The sequence below is a fragment of the Serinus canaria genome, chromosome 22, assembly GCF_022539315.1.
Source record: "Serinus canaria isolate serCan28SL12 chromosome 22, serCan2020, whole genome shotgun sequence".
Taxonomy (NCBI): domain Eukaryota; kingdom Metazoa; phylum Chordata; class Aves; order Passeriformes; family Fringillidae; genus Serinus; species Serinus canaria.
In genome coordinates this window covers 1,905,165-1,920,939 of record NC_066335.1, presented here as the reverse complement: position 1 = coordinate 1,920,939, position 15,775 = coordinate 1,905,165, and the positions used below count along the sequence as shown (strand labels likewise).

At 57.4% G+C, this 15,775-nt stretch overlaps 1 protein-coding gene across 4 annotated transcripts; it reads left to right on the top strand.

Moving 5' to 3' along the window:
• The first annotated feature begins 234 nt into the window (after nt 1-234).
• Nucleotides 235-15,236, top strand: PLEKHA2 (pleckstrin homology domain containing A2). 4 transcript variants are annotated; one of them, XM_018922677.3, is made up of 12 exons: nt 235-766; nt 4,779-4,942; nt 5,298-5,354; nt 6,740-6,788; nt 6,909-7,006; nt 8,759-8,905; nt 10,735-10,869; nt 10,961-11,029; nt 11,147-11,217; nt 12,182-12,245; nt 12,500-12,577; nt 12,672-15,236. In XM_018922677.3, the coding sequence occupies exons 2-12, from the start codon at nt 4,802-4,804 to the stop codon at nt 13,005-13,007; spliced, it is 1,245 nt and encodes a 414-aa protein (XP_018778222.1). In that variant the 5' UTR covers nt 235-766; nt 4,779-4,801; the 3' UTR covers nt 13,008-15,236. The 4 variants fall into 4 exon arrangements, with proteins under 4 accessions (XP_018778222.1, XP_030088712.1, XP_050838975.1 ...); XM_030232852.2 differs by lacking the exon at nt 235-766 and adding an exon at nt 1,967-2,041; XM_050983018.1 differs by lacking the exon at nt 235-766 and adding an exon at nt 2,264-2,633.
• Nucleotides 15,237-15,775: the final 539 nt, after the last annotated feature.

Sequence of the window (15,775 nt, the reverse complement as noted above, 5' to 3'; positions counted from 1 at the left end):
CGGGGCTCCCGCAACGGCGGGGGGACCACCCTGCCACCCCCGGCCGGCCTGCTGGCCACGGTGCTGGCCGGGACACTGCTGCTGGGCTGGCTCTGAGCGGCCAGCCCGGCTGCTCGCTGCTCTAGCCTAGGGACGGGCGGGGATGCTCCGTGGGAGGGCTCCCAGCGCCGCCAGTCCAATAAACGCTGCCGCTGAGAACCGCGTCCGCAGCCTCTCCTTGCCAGGGAAGCCAAACCCGAGAGAGAAAGCAGCGAATGGAACCGGTTTGGCTTCTGGTGCCACCCCGGAGGGATTTGCTAGGCAGGGATTCCCTCCCTGCTGGTCCAACAGAGACGCTTTTGGGGCTGCTTTCTGCAGGGGAGAGAGACACGGGGGAGATGTGAGGCTGCTCTGTGGTCTGGGGCTGCAGGTGGTCCCACAGCTCAAAGCTCTGCTAGAAAGACCCCCAGGAGTGGTCGGTGAGGTTTCCTTTCGTGAGGGAGAATGGTAAAAATGAGTGAATGGAGTGAGGGGAACAGAAAGGGGAATGATGAAGGGAGTGAAGGATGGCTGGGACTGAGAATTGGACTGCAAGAACTGTAATGCAGGGTGAGCAGCAAACAGCAGCTGTCTGCTGGAGTCTGCTCCAGTCAGCACACGAGGAAAAGGGGAACAGGTATTGAAACTGAAAAGAGCAAGTTTGAATAGAAGAAAAGAAGTAATTCAGCACGTGTGGATCCAGCCGTGGAACTCACAGCTGGAGGATGCTGCTGGAGCAGAGACCTCGGTGAGTGCTGGAGGGTGAGGGGGTCAGAAGTCCTGCAGAACATGGACATAGTCTTGTGAAGGTCAACACATGCCTAGAGGGTCGCTGCCGCTGGAGGGGAGCATCTGGAAAGCAGATTATTCCCTGTCTGCTGTGGATCCTGCTCCTTCCCCGAAGGGTGTTCTGCACAGGGCTCTGGCTGCTGGTGGAATCTCCAAAGGTCCTGTGGCAAAAATGTGCCCTGCCCCGGGCCTCCCTCGTGCCCCCTCATCTGCCGATGGGGTGTCTCAGTGAGTGCCAGGGGCTTGCACCCCCCACAGGTTACAGCAGAAATACGCATTGGAAAGTCTGGGAGGGCTGCCAGGCTCTCGGAACGAAGGGAGAGCAGCGCTCTGAGTCGCTGCCGTGTGACCGAGCCCGAAACCCAGCGCTGCCCCGGGCACCGGAGGGTCACAAGGGCTGCGAGAGGAGCCTCGGTGTGAAAATTCTCCGTGGAACAGTTTAGTCTTTGCAAAGGGAAGGATGGGGAGAGAGGGAGGGCTCGGGACCTCCAGGATGCCGGGAGCAGGCAGGCAGCAGTGGGAAGGAGCGGACTGGCGGGGCTGCGGGTGTCCGTGAGAGAGATCCCTGCGCGCCCTCGGCGGCGGCAGCACCAGGATCGGTTTCACCCGCGCCGGGAGAAAGTGCATCGGGGCCAGATGGAGTTTCGGAGAGAAACTGGGGCTTCCCCGGGGCGGTACGGGGGAGGCAGAGGGTGTTTCCTGCTTCCAAATCCACCCTGAGCTCACTCCAGCAGCAGCTTCCCCAAGAGATGCTCCAGCAGGAATCGCGAACTGGGCGCTCATCTCTGTCAGTGCCAGCCTCAAGGACCGGAGCGAGAGGTTTTGTGCCGGGTCTGGGGGGATTCACCGGGAAGGCCCCGAGCCCGGGGGACACAGAGGACCCGCAACAGGCTGGCACTGGGAGCGCACCGGGCTGCCCCTACCCCTCCTGCCGGCTGAGCCCCCGGGGCCGCGGCAGGTGCGCGGGAGGGAGACGGACGAACGGCGATGGGACGGAAAGACGGACACCGACCCCCCGCCCCGCGGAGCCGCCCCGCACTCACATCCGGGGCCGGGTTTGCTAATGACAGACGTAATTAACCCGGAAAGAAGCGACGGCGGAGCCAGGGGCACACCCCCTCCACCGCCTGGCCGTCCGTCCTCCTCGCAGCGCTGCCCGGCGTGCGCAGCGCCCCCAGCCCCGGCCCCGCCGCCCCCCGCCCGCCCGGGGCGCGCAGCCCAGGGACGCCGCGGGGTAAGTGCCACCGGGGGACACGCGTGGCCGCCGAGCCGCCTCGAGAGACCCCGCGGGCCGGGCCGGAGCCCTCGCTCCCCCTGCTCCCGAGCCTCCGCGCCTCCCGGGCTGGAGGCGTCCGTGCCCCGCGGCTCCGGTGGGGAGGCGGCCCCAGGGCTGGTCCCCCTGTCCCTGGCGGAGACTCCGCTTCCTGCAGCTGGATCATCCGTGCCGGGGCTGGAGTGGAGCCCTCCCGGTGCGAGCGGCTTCTGCTGGACGGCTCGATGGGGGCAGGGGAGCGGGAGGCAGCGAGGGGGGCTCTGCCCCGGGGGAGCTCCGGTTACGCTGCAGGCACCGTCCCCGCCCAAAGTCTGTGGGCTTGGAGGCAAGCGTGTGGCGGGGATCAGGGGTTTGGGGCTGGTCTGTGTGTTCTCCTACTCTTTGTGGCCGATGAAGAGCTGTATCCAGCCTCCTCCCGACAGGCTGATAGTTTCATTAAAGCAAAGATCTGCAATTAGTAGGAGCGAGTTGCTGGGCGCTGCCTACCCCGTCTGTCTCGTGGGTCGGGACAGACGTCGCAGCGTGGGCTCCGGGAGCTCCTCTGCAACCGCAGGTGAGAGGAAGTGCTGCTGCAGCCGCTGCGGGGCACCGGGCAGGTCCCAGCCCTCTTGGAACGGAGGGAGGCTCATCCCGCACCCCAGGCAGCACCAGCACAGCTCGGGCGGACAGGTGGGAGAGAGGAGGAGGAGGAGGAGGACGCTGTGGCTGCCTACAGGTGCGATGGGAGCTGTGGAGGGAGGTGCCGAGGCGATGCCTCCCGGCAGCATAGTTGTGATGCTCCAAGTGCCGGGTCTCCCATCGCCTCGGGTTTTTCTGTTGCAGCGCTCCCGGGTTGCTCCTGTGGCTGTTGCTGTGCCGGGACAGAGCAGGGCACAGGCAGCCGTGACGGTGCAGGGCATCCTGCGGTGCTTCCTGGAAAGTCTGGCTGGGTGGCTGCACACGAGGCCTCTGAGCCACCCGTGGGTGCTGCATGGACAGTGCCCTGCACCTCCTGCCTCTCCCTGGGGAGCACTTCCCTTTGGCTCAGGCAGGCAAGGGGGTGCTTGTGCTGTAAATCTTCTGTAGCCCAATTGCCTGCCATGTCATTCACTGAGTCAGGAAAGGGGTGTCTTTTTTTTTGGTGGGATGCTGTGATTGAAAAAGCTGGCAAGTCAGTTGGTTCAGAGGTAGGAAAGAGTCCTGGAAATCTCTGATAGGCTTTTTCTGGCCCTCCTGGATTTCCTGAGCAGGGTGCCCCACATTAGCAGAGATGGAGTTGCTACTTTTATCATTTTCATATGGAAAAGTGCAGTTCTTGGTGGCTCCAAAGAGAGACCATTTGTGGTCTGTGGGCAGTGGGATGTGAGGGGACAGGAGCCTGGCTTGGTGCAGAGTGTGGGGCAATCCCAATCTCCTCTGCCCACAGGTTTGGGCATCTCCAAGTGCAGCCTGAGGTCAGTGTGCACAGAAGGGATGAGCTGGTTTGTGCTCTCCCAGATGAGCCCATTCTAATGAAGGATGGTGGTGGGGGGACATGGAGACCCCCAGATGTGTTCCATGGGGCTGGGGGCTCATCTCTGCTCATTCTGCTCCTTCCTTATCCATCTCCTAAGCAGGAATCTCTAGATCTTTGTTGTCAGCAGAAGGAAGGGTGCATGAGGTTTGGTCTGAACGTGTTGGTATGGTTGAAGGTACCTGGGGATTGGCTTTCCATGTGTTTCCCCACCACAAAAATAACCCCACAAAAAAAGCAGTGAAGTGCCCACAGAAACCCTTGTGCTGGGGCACTGTTGTTGGTCTAAAACAATCTCTCCTCCTGCAGCAGCATGGTCCCCATGGGCCAGGATACCCATCTCTGAAATGTTGGTGGTAGCAGCAGGTTGACTTGTTTTCTGCCTCCTCTACCTTTGCAGCTGCACCCCAGCTCTTGCACAACCCTCACCTCCCTGGGCCCCACTCCACTGCAGCTCAAAAATAGTATTTCCTCCTTTTCTGCATGAGTTCTTTTATTTGTGTAGCTCTGCTTCTGGCACCTGCGTGATCACCACTCTCCTGCCAGACAAACCACACTGGGTTCACTCACATCCTTTGGGTAACGGCTGCTCTCATCCCTGCCCTCCACCCTGTGCCGTGGGGAGAGGGCTCTGCCTGGGCAGGGGGACACATCCTGCCCCCCTGGGCCCCTTGGTGCTGGTTCTGCTCCCCACTCAGGGCTGGAAGTGATGATGGTGTTCCCACAGCAGCCCAGGGGCCTTGAAGGATCCCTCCTGGGTGGGGGGCAGTGCTGGGGAGGGTCCATGCCCGTGGCAGAGCTGGGGACACAGCGTGGCCCTGCTGGGATGGGTCATTGTTTTCCCTGCTGACTCGACATCCTGGCTGCATGGATTTTCTGCTGGAGTTGCAGATTGTTCCCTGTTTCCTGGGAGTGTGCTCAGGCTCTCTCCAGCACGCTGCTTTGGGACTGTTGTTCACCACGGTTGTCAGGGATCTGGTGTCTCCTGGCAGATCCTTTGTGGCTGCTCTGTCCTCGCTCATGAGGTTTGGTGGCTCTGGGGGCTGAGAGTGGTGGGTTGGATGTTGTCCCTCCCATCTCCCTCCAGAGAGCTCGGCTGTGCTGGCATCCCGGAACACCTGGGACAGGTTGGGTGCCACAGATGTGGGGGCAGCTCCCTGGGGAGCAGAGCACCCACCTCGCCCTGCCTGCCCCCTCTCATCACAGGGTGATGCCAGAAGGAGCCCGGCATGCCGTACCTGGACCGACAGAACCGTATCTGCGGCTTCCTGGACATCGAGGAAAATGAGACCTGTGGCAAGTTTCTGCGGAGGTATTTCATCCTGGACACCCAGGCCAACCACCTCCTGTGGTACATGGACAATCCTCAGGTGGGCACGTGTGCCAGGCATGTCCGTAAAGCTGGCAGTGAGTCTGTGGGCACATCCCACCTCTCTGGAGCAGGCATCTCCTCCGGGTCTCCCCAGGCCCCTGCCTGCTGTGTGTGTGTCTCTTATGAGCAGGCTCCAGCCCTTCTGTGACCTCTGTGGTTTCCAGGACTGTCCCAAGGAGCACAGCAGGGCTGGTCCCACTGCTGAGGGGTCTGGGCTGAAGCAAGTGCAGGACAGGGAAGTGGCTGAGGATGGCAGCTGCTGCCTGAGCCCAAGGGCACAAACGACAGGCTGGATTGCCCCTGCCACCTTCTCCCTGTCATTTACCTCCCACTGCTCCTCCTGTGTGTTGCAGAACCTGGCCATTGGAGCAGGTGCTGTCGGATCTCTGCAGCTGACCTATATCTCCAAGGTAATGTTGGGGTGGGGCAGAGGGAAGGTGAGTGCTCCCTGTTTTCCCCTTATCCCTGTGGCATTCCCAGGAGAGGCGATGGCTTGCCCTGGAAGCACCCAAGACCAGCTGCTGGTCCTGCCTGAGCTCGTGACCCTGGGATGAAGCCTGAGAGGGGCTGTGGGAAGCAGGGAGGGACCCACAGCACAAAGATCCTGGTGCTGGCACCGTGGAGTGGCACGGGACAGGGTGCAAGGCTGGGCTGCAGGAGGAAGAGGAACTGCTCTGCTGTGAGGAAGGACACAGGGCGGCCAGGACTGAGTGGGGACAGGAGCGTGGTGCCGGTGTGAGCTGGGCACAGAGCTGGCAATTGGCTGAGCAGTGCTTCAGCAGCTTTCCCCTGTGCTCAGAGGGCAGTGCCCTGAAGGATGAGACCTTCTGGAAAGTCACTTGTGTGTCTCAGGGGTGTTATCCAGTCTCCTCGGGAAGGCAGGAGCAGTGCAGTAAGGCAGAGCTGTGGCTGTGTGTGGAGAGTGGAGCTGCCACCATCCTCCTCCTGCAAGTGGCCCCTCAGCTGTTGGGGGGGGGAGTGGGGGGCTGGTGGCTGCTTTATCCTGGAGCTGGATATAGCCTTGGACAGATCTTCCTGTTCCTGCTGAATCATGATTTATAAATTAAGCGCAGATGAAGCAATGCTGGGAGGCTGAGCCTTCCCCATTTTGGAAAGAGCCTCACAAATTACATAGGTTTTAGTTTAAATGAAAATTGCTGCAGGACAGCATTTGGTCACAAACTGCGGGGTTGGGTTCTGTCAGTGGCTGGAACTACCAACAGTAAATACACCAGAAAAATGGGGGTTTGCTTGAGAAAACATATTTAAAGCATTATGGACTGGCTTTGAAGAAGGAGGACTGTCAGAATAAATACTCCACGAATGTTGTTTGTGGAGCCTCAAGGAATATTATTCTTATATAAATGATTCCTACTCTTCAGGGAAAAACCACCACTATTTTCCCTCAATTCTCTTAATTGCTGATGAGAGTGACTGTGTTAATCCAGGGGAATGGATGTTTTCAGGTCCTTTGAAAGCTTTCTGTCCTCTGCTGTGCAGCTCAGCCAGTGCCTGAGGGAATGCAGGGGATGAAAGTCCTGGCTCAGTGCTGACCTTCCCCTGGGACCCAGCACCCTGTGCTGCATGTGCTCTGACACGGGCCAGCTCCCTTCAGCTGGCACAGCTGTGCTGTAGCTCCAGCTGCCTTCATATCTGTGGGGTCCTGCTCAGGGGTCCTGGCTGGGCTGGCAGAGCCCAGGCAGGGAGCAGGGTGGGTGGGTGGAAACTTCCAGCTCTTCTGTCCACCATTGGCATGTGCTGTTATCTCTACTATCCCTGATTTGCCCTGTCACAGGTCAGCATTGCCACCCCGAAACAGAAGCCTAAAACTCCGTTCTGCTTTGGTGAGTGAGTGGGATCTTGGTGGGCTCAGTGGGGGGACAGCCTCCCACAGGAAGCTGCAGTGGGGGTGCCTGCCCCATGAATCCTGAATCCTTCTCTCCTTGTCCTTCCTCCTCTGGCAGTTATCAACGCTCTCTCCCAGCGCTATTTCTTGCAAGCCAGTGACCAAAAGGACCTGCAGGACTGGGTGGAGGCACTGAACAGGGCCAGTAAGATCACGGTAGGTTACTTCATGCTGTTCTCAGTTGTTCCCTCCACCATCCCCAGGGATCCTTATGGTTGAGGTTTATTTGTGTCTCTTCCTTTGCCCTCCCAGCCCAGCTGTGGGGGACAGCAGCTGTGCCCCAGGAAGGGCCAGTGGGAGCCATCCACATCCCCTCCTGCTCCAGGCCCTCCTCCTCCCGTTGCTCCTGCAAGCTGGGATCTGGCCTCACTGTGGCTGTCAAAGGGTGGCTTTATTGTGCTTCAGTAACTTATTTATTCAGTTTTATTCTCCCTGGAATGCCAGCTCTTGTGATGAGGCAGCGAATCACTGTGGGCCATGGCAAGGCAGGCTGTGCCTGCATCCAGAGGGGTTCATCTGCCATCTCCTGTGCTGTGCTGCTGTGCTCACGGGGCCGTGAGCTGATGGGCACTGACCCGCTGCCTGCTGCTCCTGGCAGCACAGAATGCACCCTGCTCCTTCCTGGGCACCACGAGGGCCTGGGCTGGGAGCTCCAGGGTGGCTTCTGCCTGCATGGGGGTCCCTGGGAAAGGGCTGGGGGGCTTCTGCTGACCTGCAGTGAGCAGTAGGGCCAATGCATAATGTGAGCAGAGTTTTATTAGGTCATGCACCGATGCGTGTTGTTTATGGTGTGTGAGCTAAATGTAAGGAAAAGTGATGTAAGCAGTTTGATTGGGGCCTATCCATGGGTTTTTTCTTTAAAATGCCTGGAGTGCCATGGTGTAGTCTCTGTGGGAAACTTGTCTGCAAGATCAGATCTAGCTTGTATTTTCTTTCTTTCTCTGCAAATACATTAAGTGTGACAGCCTTTGCACCTGCAGCTGCCACGCTGCTCTGGCTCTTGCCTTCTCCTTCTGGGCCCAGCTAATCTTGGCTACAGACTCCATCTCCAGAGCTGGCCAGAGCTGTAGCCAGAGCATGCCTGGGCTCTGTGTCTGGGTGTACTGTCAGCAGGGTCACTGCCTCTGGGGCAGGGGGATTCTGCCAGGCTGGCAGAGCTGGGGTGACAGGAGAGTAATGAGATGCACCTTCTGCTTCTGCAAGAAGCCCTGGTGCTTTCCATGGCCTGATTTCGGCCAGCCCTTCCCCACTCTGGCTGCGTCCCAGCTGGCCAACCGGCTCATCCAGCCCTTGGGGAGGAGCTGTCCCGGGCTGCCTGGGAAAGCCAGGGCTCCTTGGATGTGCTGCTGCTGCCACCCTGCCCTGCTCCGGGGGCAGGCAGTGGGGGGTGGCATTAGGGCAGCTGAAGCAGGGCTTGGAAACTTGGAAACTGCCTTTTCTGCCCAGAGCTAGGGGCCAAGGGAAGGAGCTGGGAGGAGAGAGGGGAGGATGGCAGTGCTGGGAGCTGTGTTGCTGCAGCCCAGCCTCTGCCCAGGGGAGTGGGGCCGCTCACGGGGGGCACAGCCAGCTCTGGGGTCACAGCAGTGCCCGTCTCAGCCTCATTAGCCAGCCCCAGCTCCTCATTAAGCCTGGCTGTAAATGGAGCGGGGACAATTAGAGGAGCAAGTGTCCCACAAACTCACTGAGCTGCAGAGGCGAATCACAGGCGCCTGTGAAGGGATGTTTAATCACTGAGCTCCTCTCATCTCTGCTCTGGGTGTCTCCTGCTGCCCAGGGGGTTCCACACCCTCCCTAACTGGGGTGCTTCACCAGGAGCTGTTTTCTAAAGGGATGTGGCTGCATTAGACAGAGATGGGGGTGCCCAATGCAGGTCACCCTGTGCCCCTCATCCCTTCCTTTCTGCCACAGGTGCCAAAGGGTGGTGGTGTCCCACCGGCTACGGAAATCACGAAGCCTCCAGTGGTGCCCCAGGCCCAGGAGAGAAAGCCCCAGGTGGCCTACAAAACTGAGATTGTTGGGGGGGTGGTGGTCCACACACCCATCTCCATCAACCAGGTGAGCTGGTTTGCACTTTCATTTCTAGAAGCAGTGTGCCTGCCAGCCCTTTCCTCTGCAGGTACAAGTGGCTGCTCTGAGCACCCTGAACACTTCTGCTTTTTCTCACTCTGAAGTGTGATGAGATGAGGGGGTGTGAGGAGGAGAAGGTCATGAATCTGCTCGGCTTCCTGGGCATCACCATCCACCCACATGTCTTGGGTGCAAATTCCCTTTAGGTACCCAGAGCAGAGGAGCCCTCTGTCTGGTGCCCCCACCACAGCAGCCACAGGGACTGTCCCAGAGCTGCTGGGCACCTCTTGCTGTGGCTCTGCCTCCCCTTCTCTGACACGCAGCTGGGTGTGCACGTGGCCATCAGCATCTCCCGTGTTTGGGCATTTGTCCAGCTCTGGGTCTCACTTCAGCTCTTATCAATGGCAACACTAAAAATAGAGTAGAGAATTAGATCATTGCAGCAGTTTCTGCTGGCAGATGCTTTTAACACTGCCCTGGCCACAGGGTTTGGCAGGATGCAGAGGTGTACGGAGGGTTGTGGGGTGCTGAGGGGTTTTTTGGAGGTGGTGCATCAGCTGCCAGAATATTTCCGTGCTCTTGCTGCTTGCCCCGTGTGAAATGGCCATTCCCCTGCTGCAGCTTCCTGGGCGTGTCCGTGGTTTCCTGGCTGTGCCCCAGCCGGTGCTGCTCCAGGACTGCAGAGGGGAGTCCCATGGGAGCATCATCCCAGCCCCGGGGCATGTGGCACTCCCGGCTGCAGGAGTGTCCTCACCTCTGCTCTGGACACCACCTGTGCAGTGCCCACAGAGCTGGCACAGCCCTGGGCCCAGGGTGGGGGTGGCATCCCCATCCTGGTGCTGCAGCTGTGCTGCACTGCTCTCCAGAGGGGCTGGGCAGACAAAAAGCTGCTGGTGTGTCCTGGGAACACGGAAGCAGCTGTGGAAGGTGCTGGGTGGGCAGGTTCACCCAAACCACAGTCCCCTGCTGTAGGGCCATATAAGGCTGGCAGTGGCCAGGGCCACCCCGCTGCCATGGCAATGTTCAAACCTCAGCCGAGGGAGGAAGGGCTCCGAGGGATGGGGAAGAAGCTGAGTGCAGAAGATGTTTCATCTCAGCCATCCTCTGCGCTGCTGGGGGGAAGGGAGGGCACTGCTGGGATGGGTCTGGCCTTTGGGGTGCACTGGGATGTGCTCAGGGGAGCCAGGGCTGGGTGCTGGGCATATGGTCATGACCACAGCCCCTTTGTGCTCACAGCACTGAGCACTGCACTTGGGAGGGACAGCTTGGGGCCAGAGGAGGCACAGCTTCCCTTCCTGAACTCCAAACACCCAAATGTCTTTGGGAGAACTTGGCTCTGAAAATGAGAATCAGAGACTTAATGGATTTTCTGAGCAACTTATTCCCATGGTATATTGCCTTCTCTAAAGCATTCCTTCCCAACTTGTGTTTGTCTGGTGGTTCTTGTTCTCCTCATACCTTCAGTGGTGCAGTTGAGTCACCTCTTCATGCAGGATGAGCCAGGCAGGTGGGCTCTGTTAACTCCCCTGCTGCAGGGGGTTATCTTCAGCCCTCAAATTGCTTCTCTGCAGCCCTTCTGATTCCTTGTTTTTAACACATGGTTGGAAAACGGGAATAGCACCAGGGCAGCCGCCAGGGAGCTGCACACAATGAGAGAACATCACTCTGGGCTCTGGCTCATTCCCTGCCCGTGTCCAGCACTGCCACGAGCCCTTGGCTCACACACTTTGCTCGGGGCTTGTGTCAGGTGGCTTCTCCCTGCAGCTGGCTGTCCAGAGCTACCTCCCTGCTGATGTGGCTGTGTTCTCTCCCTACAGGACGGGGAGGGCAGCGAGGTGGGCACACATCCTCTGCTGCGGCGCTCGCAGAGCTACATCCCCCCCTCGGCCACCAAGCCCCCCGCCGGGCCAGCCCCGCTCAAGAGCGGCTTCTGTGTCAAGCAGGGCAACGTGGTGAGTGCCAGGCAGGGCCAGGGCTGCTCTGGCTGCAGGACCTTCACAGAGAGTGGCAGGGCTGAGCACTGAATCTCCTGCTCTTTTCCAGAGGAAGAGCTGGAAGCGGCGGTACTTTGTCCTGGATGAGTTTTCCATCAGTTACTACAAGTGTGAGCAGGTGAGCAGCTCCCCTGGGACCCTGAGCAGGGCTCTGGCACCTCCTCCTCCTCTGGGGGGGGCACATGCCAGCCCCAGGGCCAGCCAAGCCCAGCACTGTCTCCTCTCACCTCTGCAGGACAAGGAGCCTTTGCGTTCGATTCTCTTGAAAGATGTTTGCAAGACCCACGAGTGCCTGGTCAAGTCTGGGTAATGCTTCCACCCTTGTTTCCCTGCCCTGGCCCCAGGCTGGCTCAGGCCAGAGCAGCCAGAGGGAGCTTGGGCTGCTCCAGCTGCTCCTGTGTGGTATTTTCAGGGTCCCCTGTTTGAGGAGGAAGGAAATGAATCTGACTCCATGTTCTTAGAAGGCTAATTTATTATTTTATGATATTATTTTGTATTATATTAAAGAATGCTATACTAAAACTATACTAAAGAATAGAGAAAGGATTACAGAAGGCTTAAAAAGATGCTAATGAAAAACTCGTGACTCCTTCCAGAGTCCTGACCCAGCCTGACCATGATTGGTCATTAAGTCAAAACAATTCGCATTTTGGATAAACAATCTCCAACCACATTGCAAAGCAGCAAAACACAGGAGAAGAAAATGAGATAATACTGTTTTCCTTTTTCTCTGAGGCTTCTCAGCTTCCCAGGGGAGTAATGCTGGCAAAGGGATTTTTCAGAAAATGTGACAGTGACACTTGTGGGAAGCAGTTCTTGAGGTGTTTGCCTTAAACTAGCCCAGGCGGCTGCAGCGTCTCAGGAACAAGTTATTGCAGCTAACACTGATAAAATCAAAGTAATGTAAAGGCTTGCAATGAAAAATCACCTAAGAAAACAATCTTCTTCAGCTAAAGTAAAAATATTGTGTATTAATATATCTCTGAAGTGTTTAGTCCTAATAAGTAATAGCAAGCTGATATTTAAAATGAGCTGGGAATGCAGTGGATTATGGTGAGAAAGGGCAGGGGTTTGTTGGGTGATGGTAGAGCTGGGGGTTTCTGGCTGAAGTTCTCTGGGGATCTGGACTCTTCTCAAAATCCCAATGAGATCCAAGGTTTGCCTTCAATATTTTCCTCCCTGGCTCACTCCAGATCTGAAGATGAATACAGGGTTTCTTCTGTCCACAATGGCTGCTGGGGTGTGACTGTCTCTTCCTCACTGTTTCTAGTGACCTCCTGATGCGAGACAACCTTTTTGAAATCATAACGAGCTCCAGGACCTTTTACATCCAGGTGAGCAGCTGAGGCCAGGATCATTTTTGGGGCAGAAAATTCAGCTCTCAAGAAACGGGCTGTTCCCCACAGCCCTTCACCAGTGAACATGAGCAGATGGGGCTGTAACACACAAGTGTGAGGGAGAACTGTGGGGATTCCCTTTTCCCTTGGATTGTTTATAATCGGGGCTGTTTGTGGGAGCAGGAGAAGGCAGAGCTGAGCCTTGGCAATGCCAGGACAGCTGAGCCTCACTGGGGCTGCTGTGTTTGCAGGCAGACAGCCCGGAGGAGATGCACAGCTGGATCCGCGCAATCACAGGCGCAGTGCAGGCCCTGAAAACCCGTCCCAGGGTAGGTGACAGACTTTCTGTTTCACATTTAGCATCAAAGATTATGCTGACATCCAAGGTATTGATTTAGCGGATTATCTAACCTGTTCCTGCAGGAGATGTCCTTTGTGAGATCCACCTCCGTGGCCAGGCCCGGCGGCTCCTCGGGCCCCTCACAGCCGCGGCCTTCGGCGGAGGAGCGGCGAGCCTCGTGCAGGGCGCCCTCCACGAGCTCCTGGCAGCCCTGGACGCCGGTGCCACAGGCCGAGGGGCAGCGGTCAGCGATGCCAGCCCCGCTCAGGGACTCGGTGTTCGTGCCGGCACTGACGGAGCGCCAGGCCGGGCCCGCGCCTGGCACACGCCTGCGGCACCGCTCCGAGCCGCAGCCCCTCAAGGAGAAGCCGTTCGCCTTCGACCTGGATGATGAAAGCATCCGGACCTCCGACGTCTAAACGGGCACCCAGCCTCCCTGGGGTCCCTGTGGGGCGGTTTGGGGCATGCAAAGTGGTCCCTTCCCTCCAGCACAGCCCTTCCCTGCGACGCAGGATCTGTCTGCACCCACGTCCTGGTGCCCTGCTCTGCAGGGTGCGGGGTCCCTGGCTGCTCCTGCCCAGGCCTGGCCCCGGTGGTTCCATGTCTTGGAAGGTGCTTTTGGGCACTGCTGGCGCTCACTGTGCAGGGCAGGAGATGCTGGGGACCTGTATGAGGGGACATCTTCTGCAGTTGCATTGTTTCCCCCACAAACCAGGTCTGGAGGAAGTGGCAGGAGGTCTTGAAGGCATGATGGGGAGTGTGGCCTTTCTTGTGTTTGTAAAATGTTTCTTTCCCCTTTTCTGCTGCTCGGATTCCCCAGGGCAGAGCTGGGAGCCACCAGCTTGCAGCTGCCCACACAGGGGACTCACTGCAGCTTCCCCTTACTGATTCCCTCAGAGGCCGGATCTTCCCACTGCCCACACAAGGGTTTATCAGCAATCTGCTGGCTTTTAATTATGGCTTTTTATACCTGTGGCTCCTGTTGAACTCCAGCCTGGGCAGGTGCTCATCCCCTCTAAAGGCTCTTGGTACTTCCTGAGCATGAGACAGGGCAGGCAACCGGAGCTACAGTGGCTCCCAGGTGGGAGCATCCTCAGGTGTGATGTTGGTTTTGCACTACTCACACCTGGGCACAGGTAGCTGTGCCAGATGGTGAAGGGCTTTTAGTACAAAGCAGTGAAAACCAGCCCTGATGGAGCTGGGGAGACTTGTCCGGCCAACTCCCCCACTGCCTGCCCGAGATGGAAAGCAGCAGCAGTTTCTAGAGCAATGTGAATTGTCATTTCCATAACCAAATGAGCTCCTGTAGGTGTGATAAATAGTGTGTAGAAAGTCCAGGTGTTCCCTCGGCAGAGATTGTCTGATACCTTCACCCTGCAAGTGTGTGCAATCCCTGCGTGCCGAGCGAGAACTCAGCTCTCCTTTCACTTCCCTGGCTGTGACACATCCTTTGCTCTGCAAGCTCAGCCCAATGTGTTCCCCGGGAGCAGAACATCTGGTTTGTCCCAGCCCTTTTGGAGCCTCCAGCTGTTTGACAGCTGTGCCTGAGCCTTGATTAGCCTGACTGACCTTAATGTGATGCCATTGTACCTTCCTGCCTCAGTCTCCGTGGGGCTGCTGCGGGATGGAGACAGCACAGGTACCTCTGTGCCACTGGGGGAGGCAGGAATAGGGTCCCTCAAGTTCAGGGGGAAGAGAGTCCCAAAGAAGATTGTGTGCTGAAGAACACAGACACCAAGAAAATAAGTGGGAATCGATGCAAACGGTACAGGGGCGAGTGTTAATATTATTTAATTGTAGCTACCTAGATCCTGCTGTTCCTTTTTCTGCTCCTTTTTGCTTTATTTGCACTAGAGTTTGAAACTTTCATTTTTTTAGGCTGACTTGCTGTTTGGCTCCTAACACTGTTTCAAGAATGTTTTGGCAAGCCCATCCATCAGAGAGTTGCAGCATTCTGATCTCAGTTTTGGAGAGCAGGGAATGCAGAGGGATAATGGTTCTTTTGTGTAAAGCTTTGGAACCACAGACTCCTGAGTATTCCTGGTGCTTGATAATTGCACAGTTTCCTCAGGCCTGGGAAGGTAAAGCAGAGGCTTGTTGCACAATTAAGGTAATTATCCAGGAGCAGAAACTACCAGTGGCTCCAGCACTATTGCAACATTCTTCTTGCTGGTTCCCGCCCTCCCGCATCCCCAGGACAGCAGAGAGGCTGAAGGTGAGGTTCAAACAAGTGTGGAGCTCTGCTGGGCTCCCACAACCCAGGTGGTGTTGGGAGGGAGGGATTTCCCTCCTGTTCCAGAGGGCTGGGTGGCTGCAGCCAGACCTCGATGGAGCTTTGTGGTTATTTTAAAGCAAACTGGTTTCCCCTCAGCTCTGCGTTTGCTCTTGGCATCCCCCCGGAGCTGCTCCCTCCTGAATCCTGTGCTGTGGGGCTTTGTGGGGGTGCTGCAGATTCGGGGTGCCTTGTGGGGGGCAGAGCAGTGGGAGAGAGGAGTTTGCTATTCACACGTGGTTCCAGATGTTTCTGGGATTCCAAGTGCTCTTAGGGCTGGGGCAGTGCTCCCTGCCTCCCACCCCTCGCCTGTACATGCTGCAATGCCCTTTCTCCCCTGTGTTTTTAAATAAAGAAGGAAATCCCAGTTACTTTCCCAAGCTGTCCATTTGCACTGTTTTGGGTAAGGGCTGCTGTGGGGGTTGGATGCAGTCCCCAGCAGGGTGGGGGGACAGTGAAGCAGCTGGGCAGAGCCCAGGAGCACTGGTGGCACTGGATGCTCACGGTGCTGCTGCCCTGCACAAGGGAGGGAACAGTGCATGGTGAGGGCAGGGACATCACAACTCCTTCTGGACCAAGGCTCCAGATGTTCCTTGGGGAGGAGGAAAGCTGCTGGACCAAGGTCCTGCCATGAGCTGGCAGTGGGGGGCTGGAGGCATGGGAGCTGTTAATGATAGTGGGCTTTTGCATGGGATTGGTTTTTGGTTTTCTTTCTGGGTCACTGCAGAACATTTTCCCCTCCATGGACTTTCCAGCCCTGTTGTTCTGCTGAGGAATGGCATTTTCAGGACAAAGCTGCCCCCTGCCCTGCCCCAGTTGAAGCTGTCAAACTGGGAGCATGTGTTTGCTGTTTTATCTCAAATAAGACTGGACATTTGCATACACAGATTTTGTGTCTGGCTTTGGCTGGGACTT

Excerpts from the sequence above, each read along its gene's own strand:
- PLEKHA2 (XM_018922677.3), top strand. The coding sequence starts at position 4,802 with ATGCCGTACCTGGACCGACAGAACCGTATCTGCGGCTTCCTGGACATC. Across the intron at positions 8,906-10,734 it reads CACCCATCTCCATCAACCAG|GACGGGGAGGGCAGCGAGGT; the intron begins GTGAGCTGGTTT and ends CTCTCCCTACAG. Across the intron at positions 12,246-12,499 it reads CCAGGACCTTTTACATCCAG|GCAGACAGCCCGGAGGAGAT; the intron begins GTGAGCAGCTGA and ends CTGTGTTTGCAG.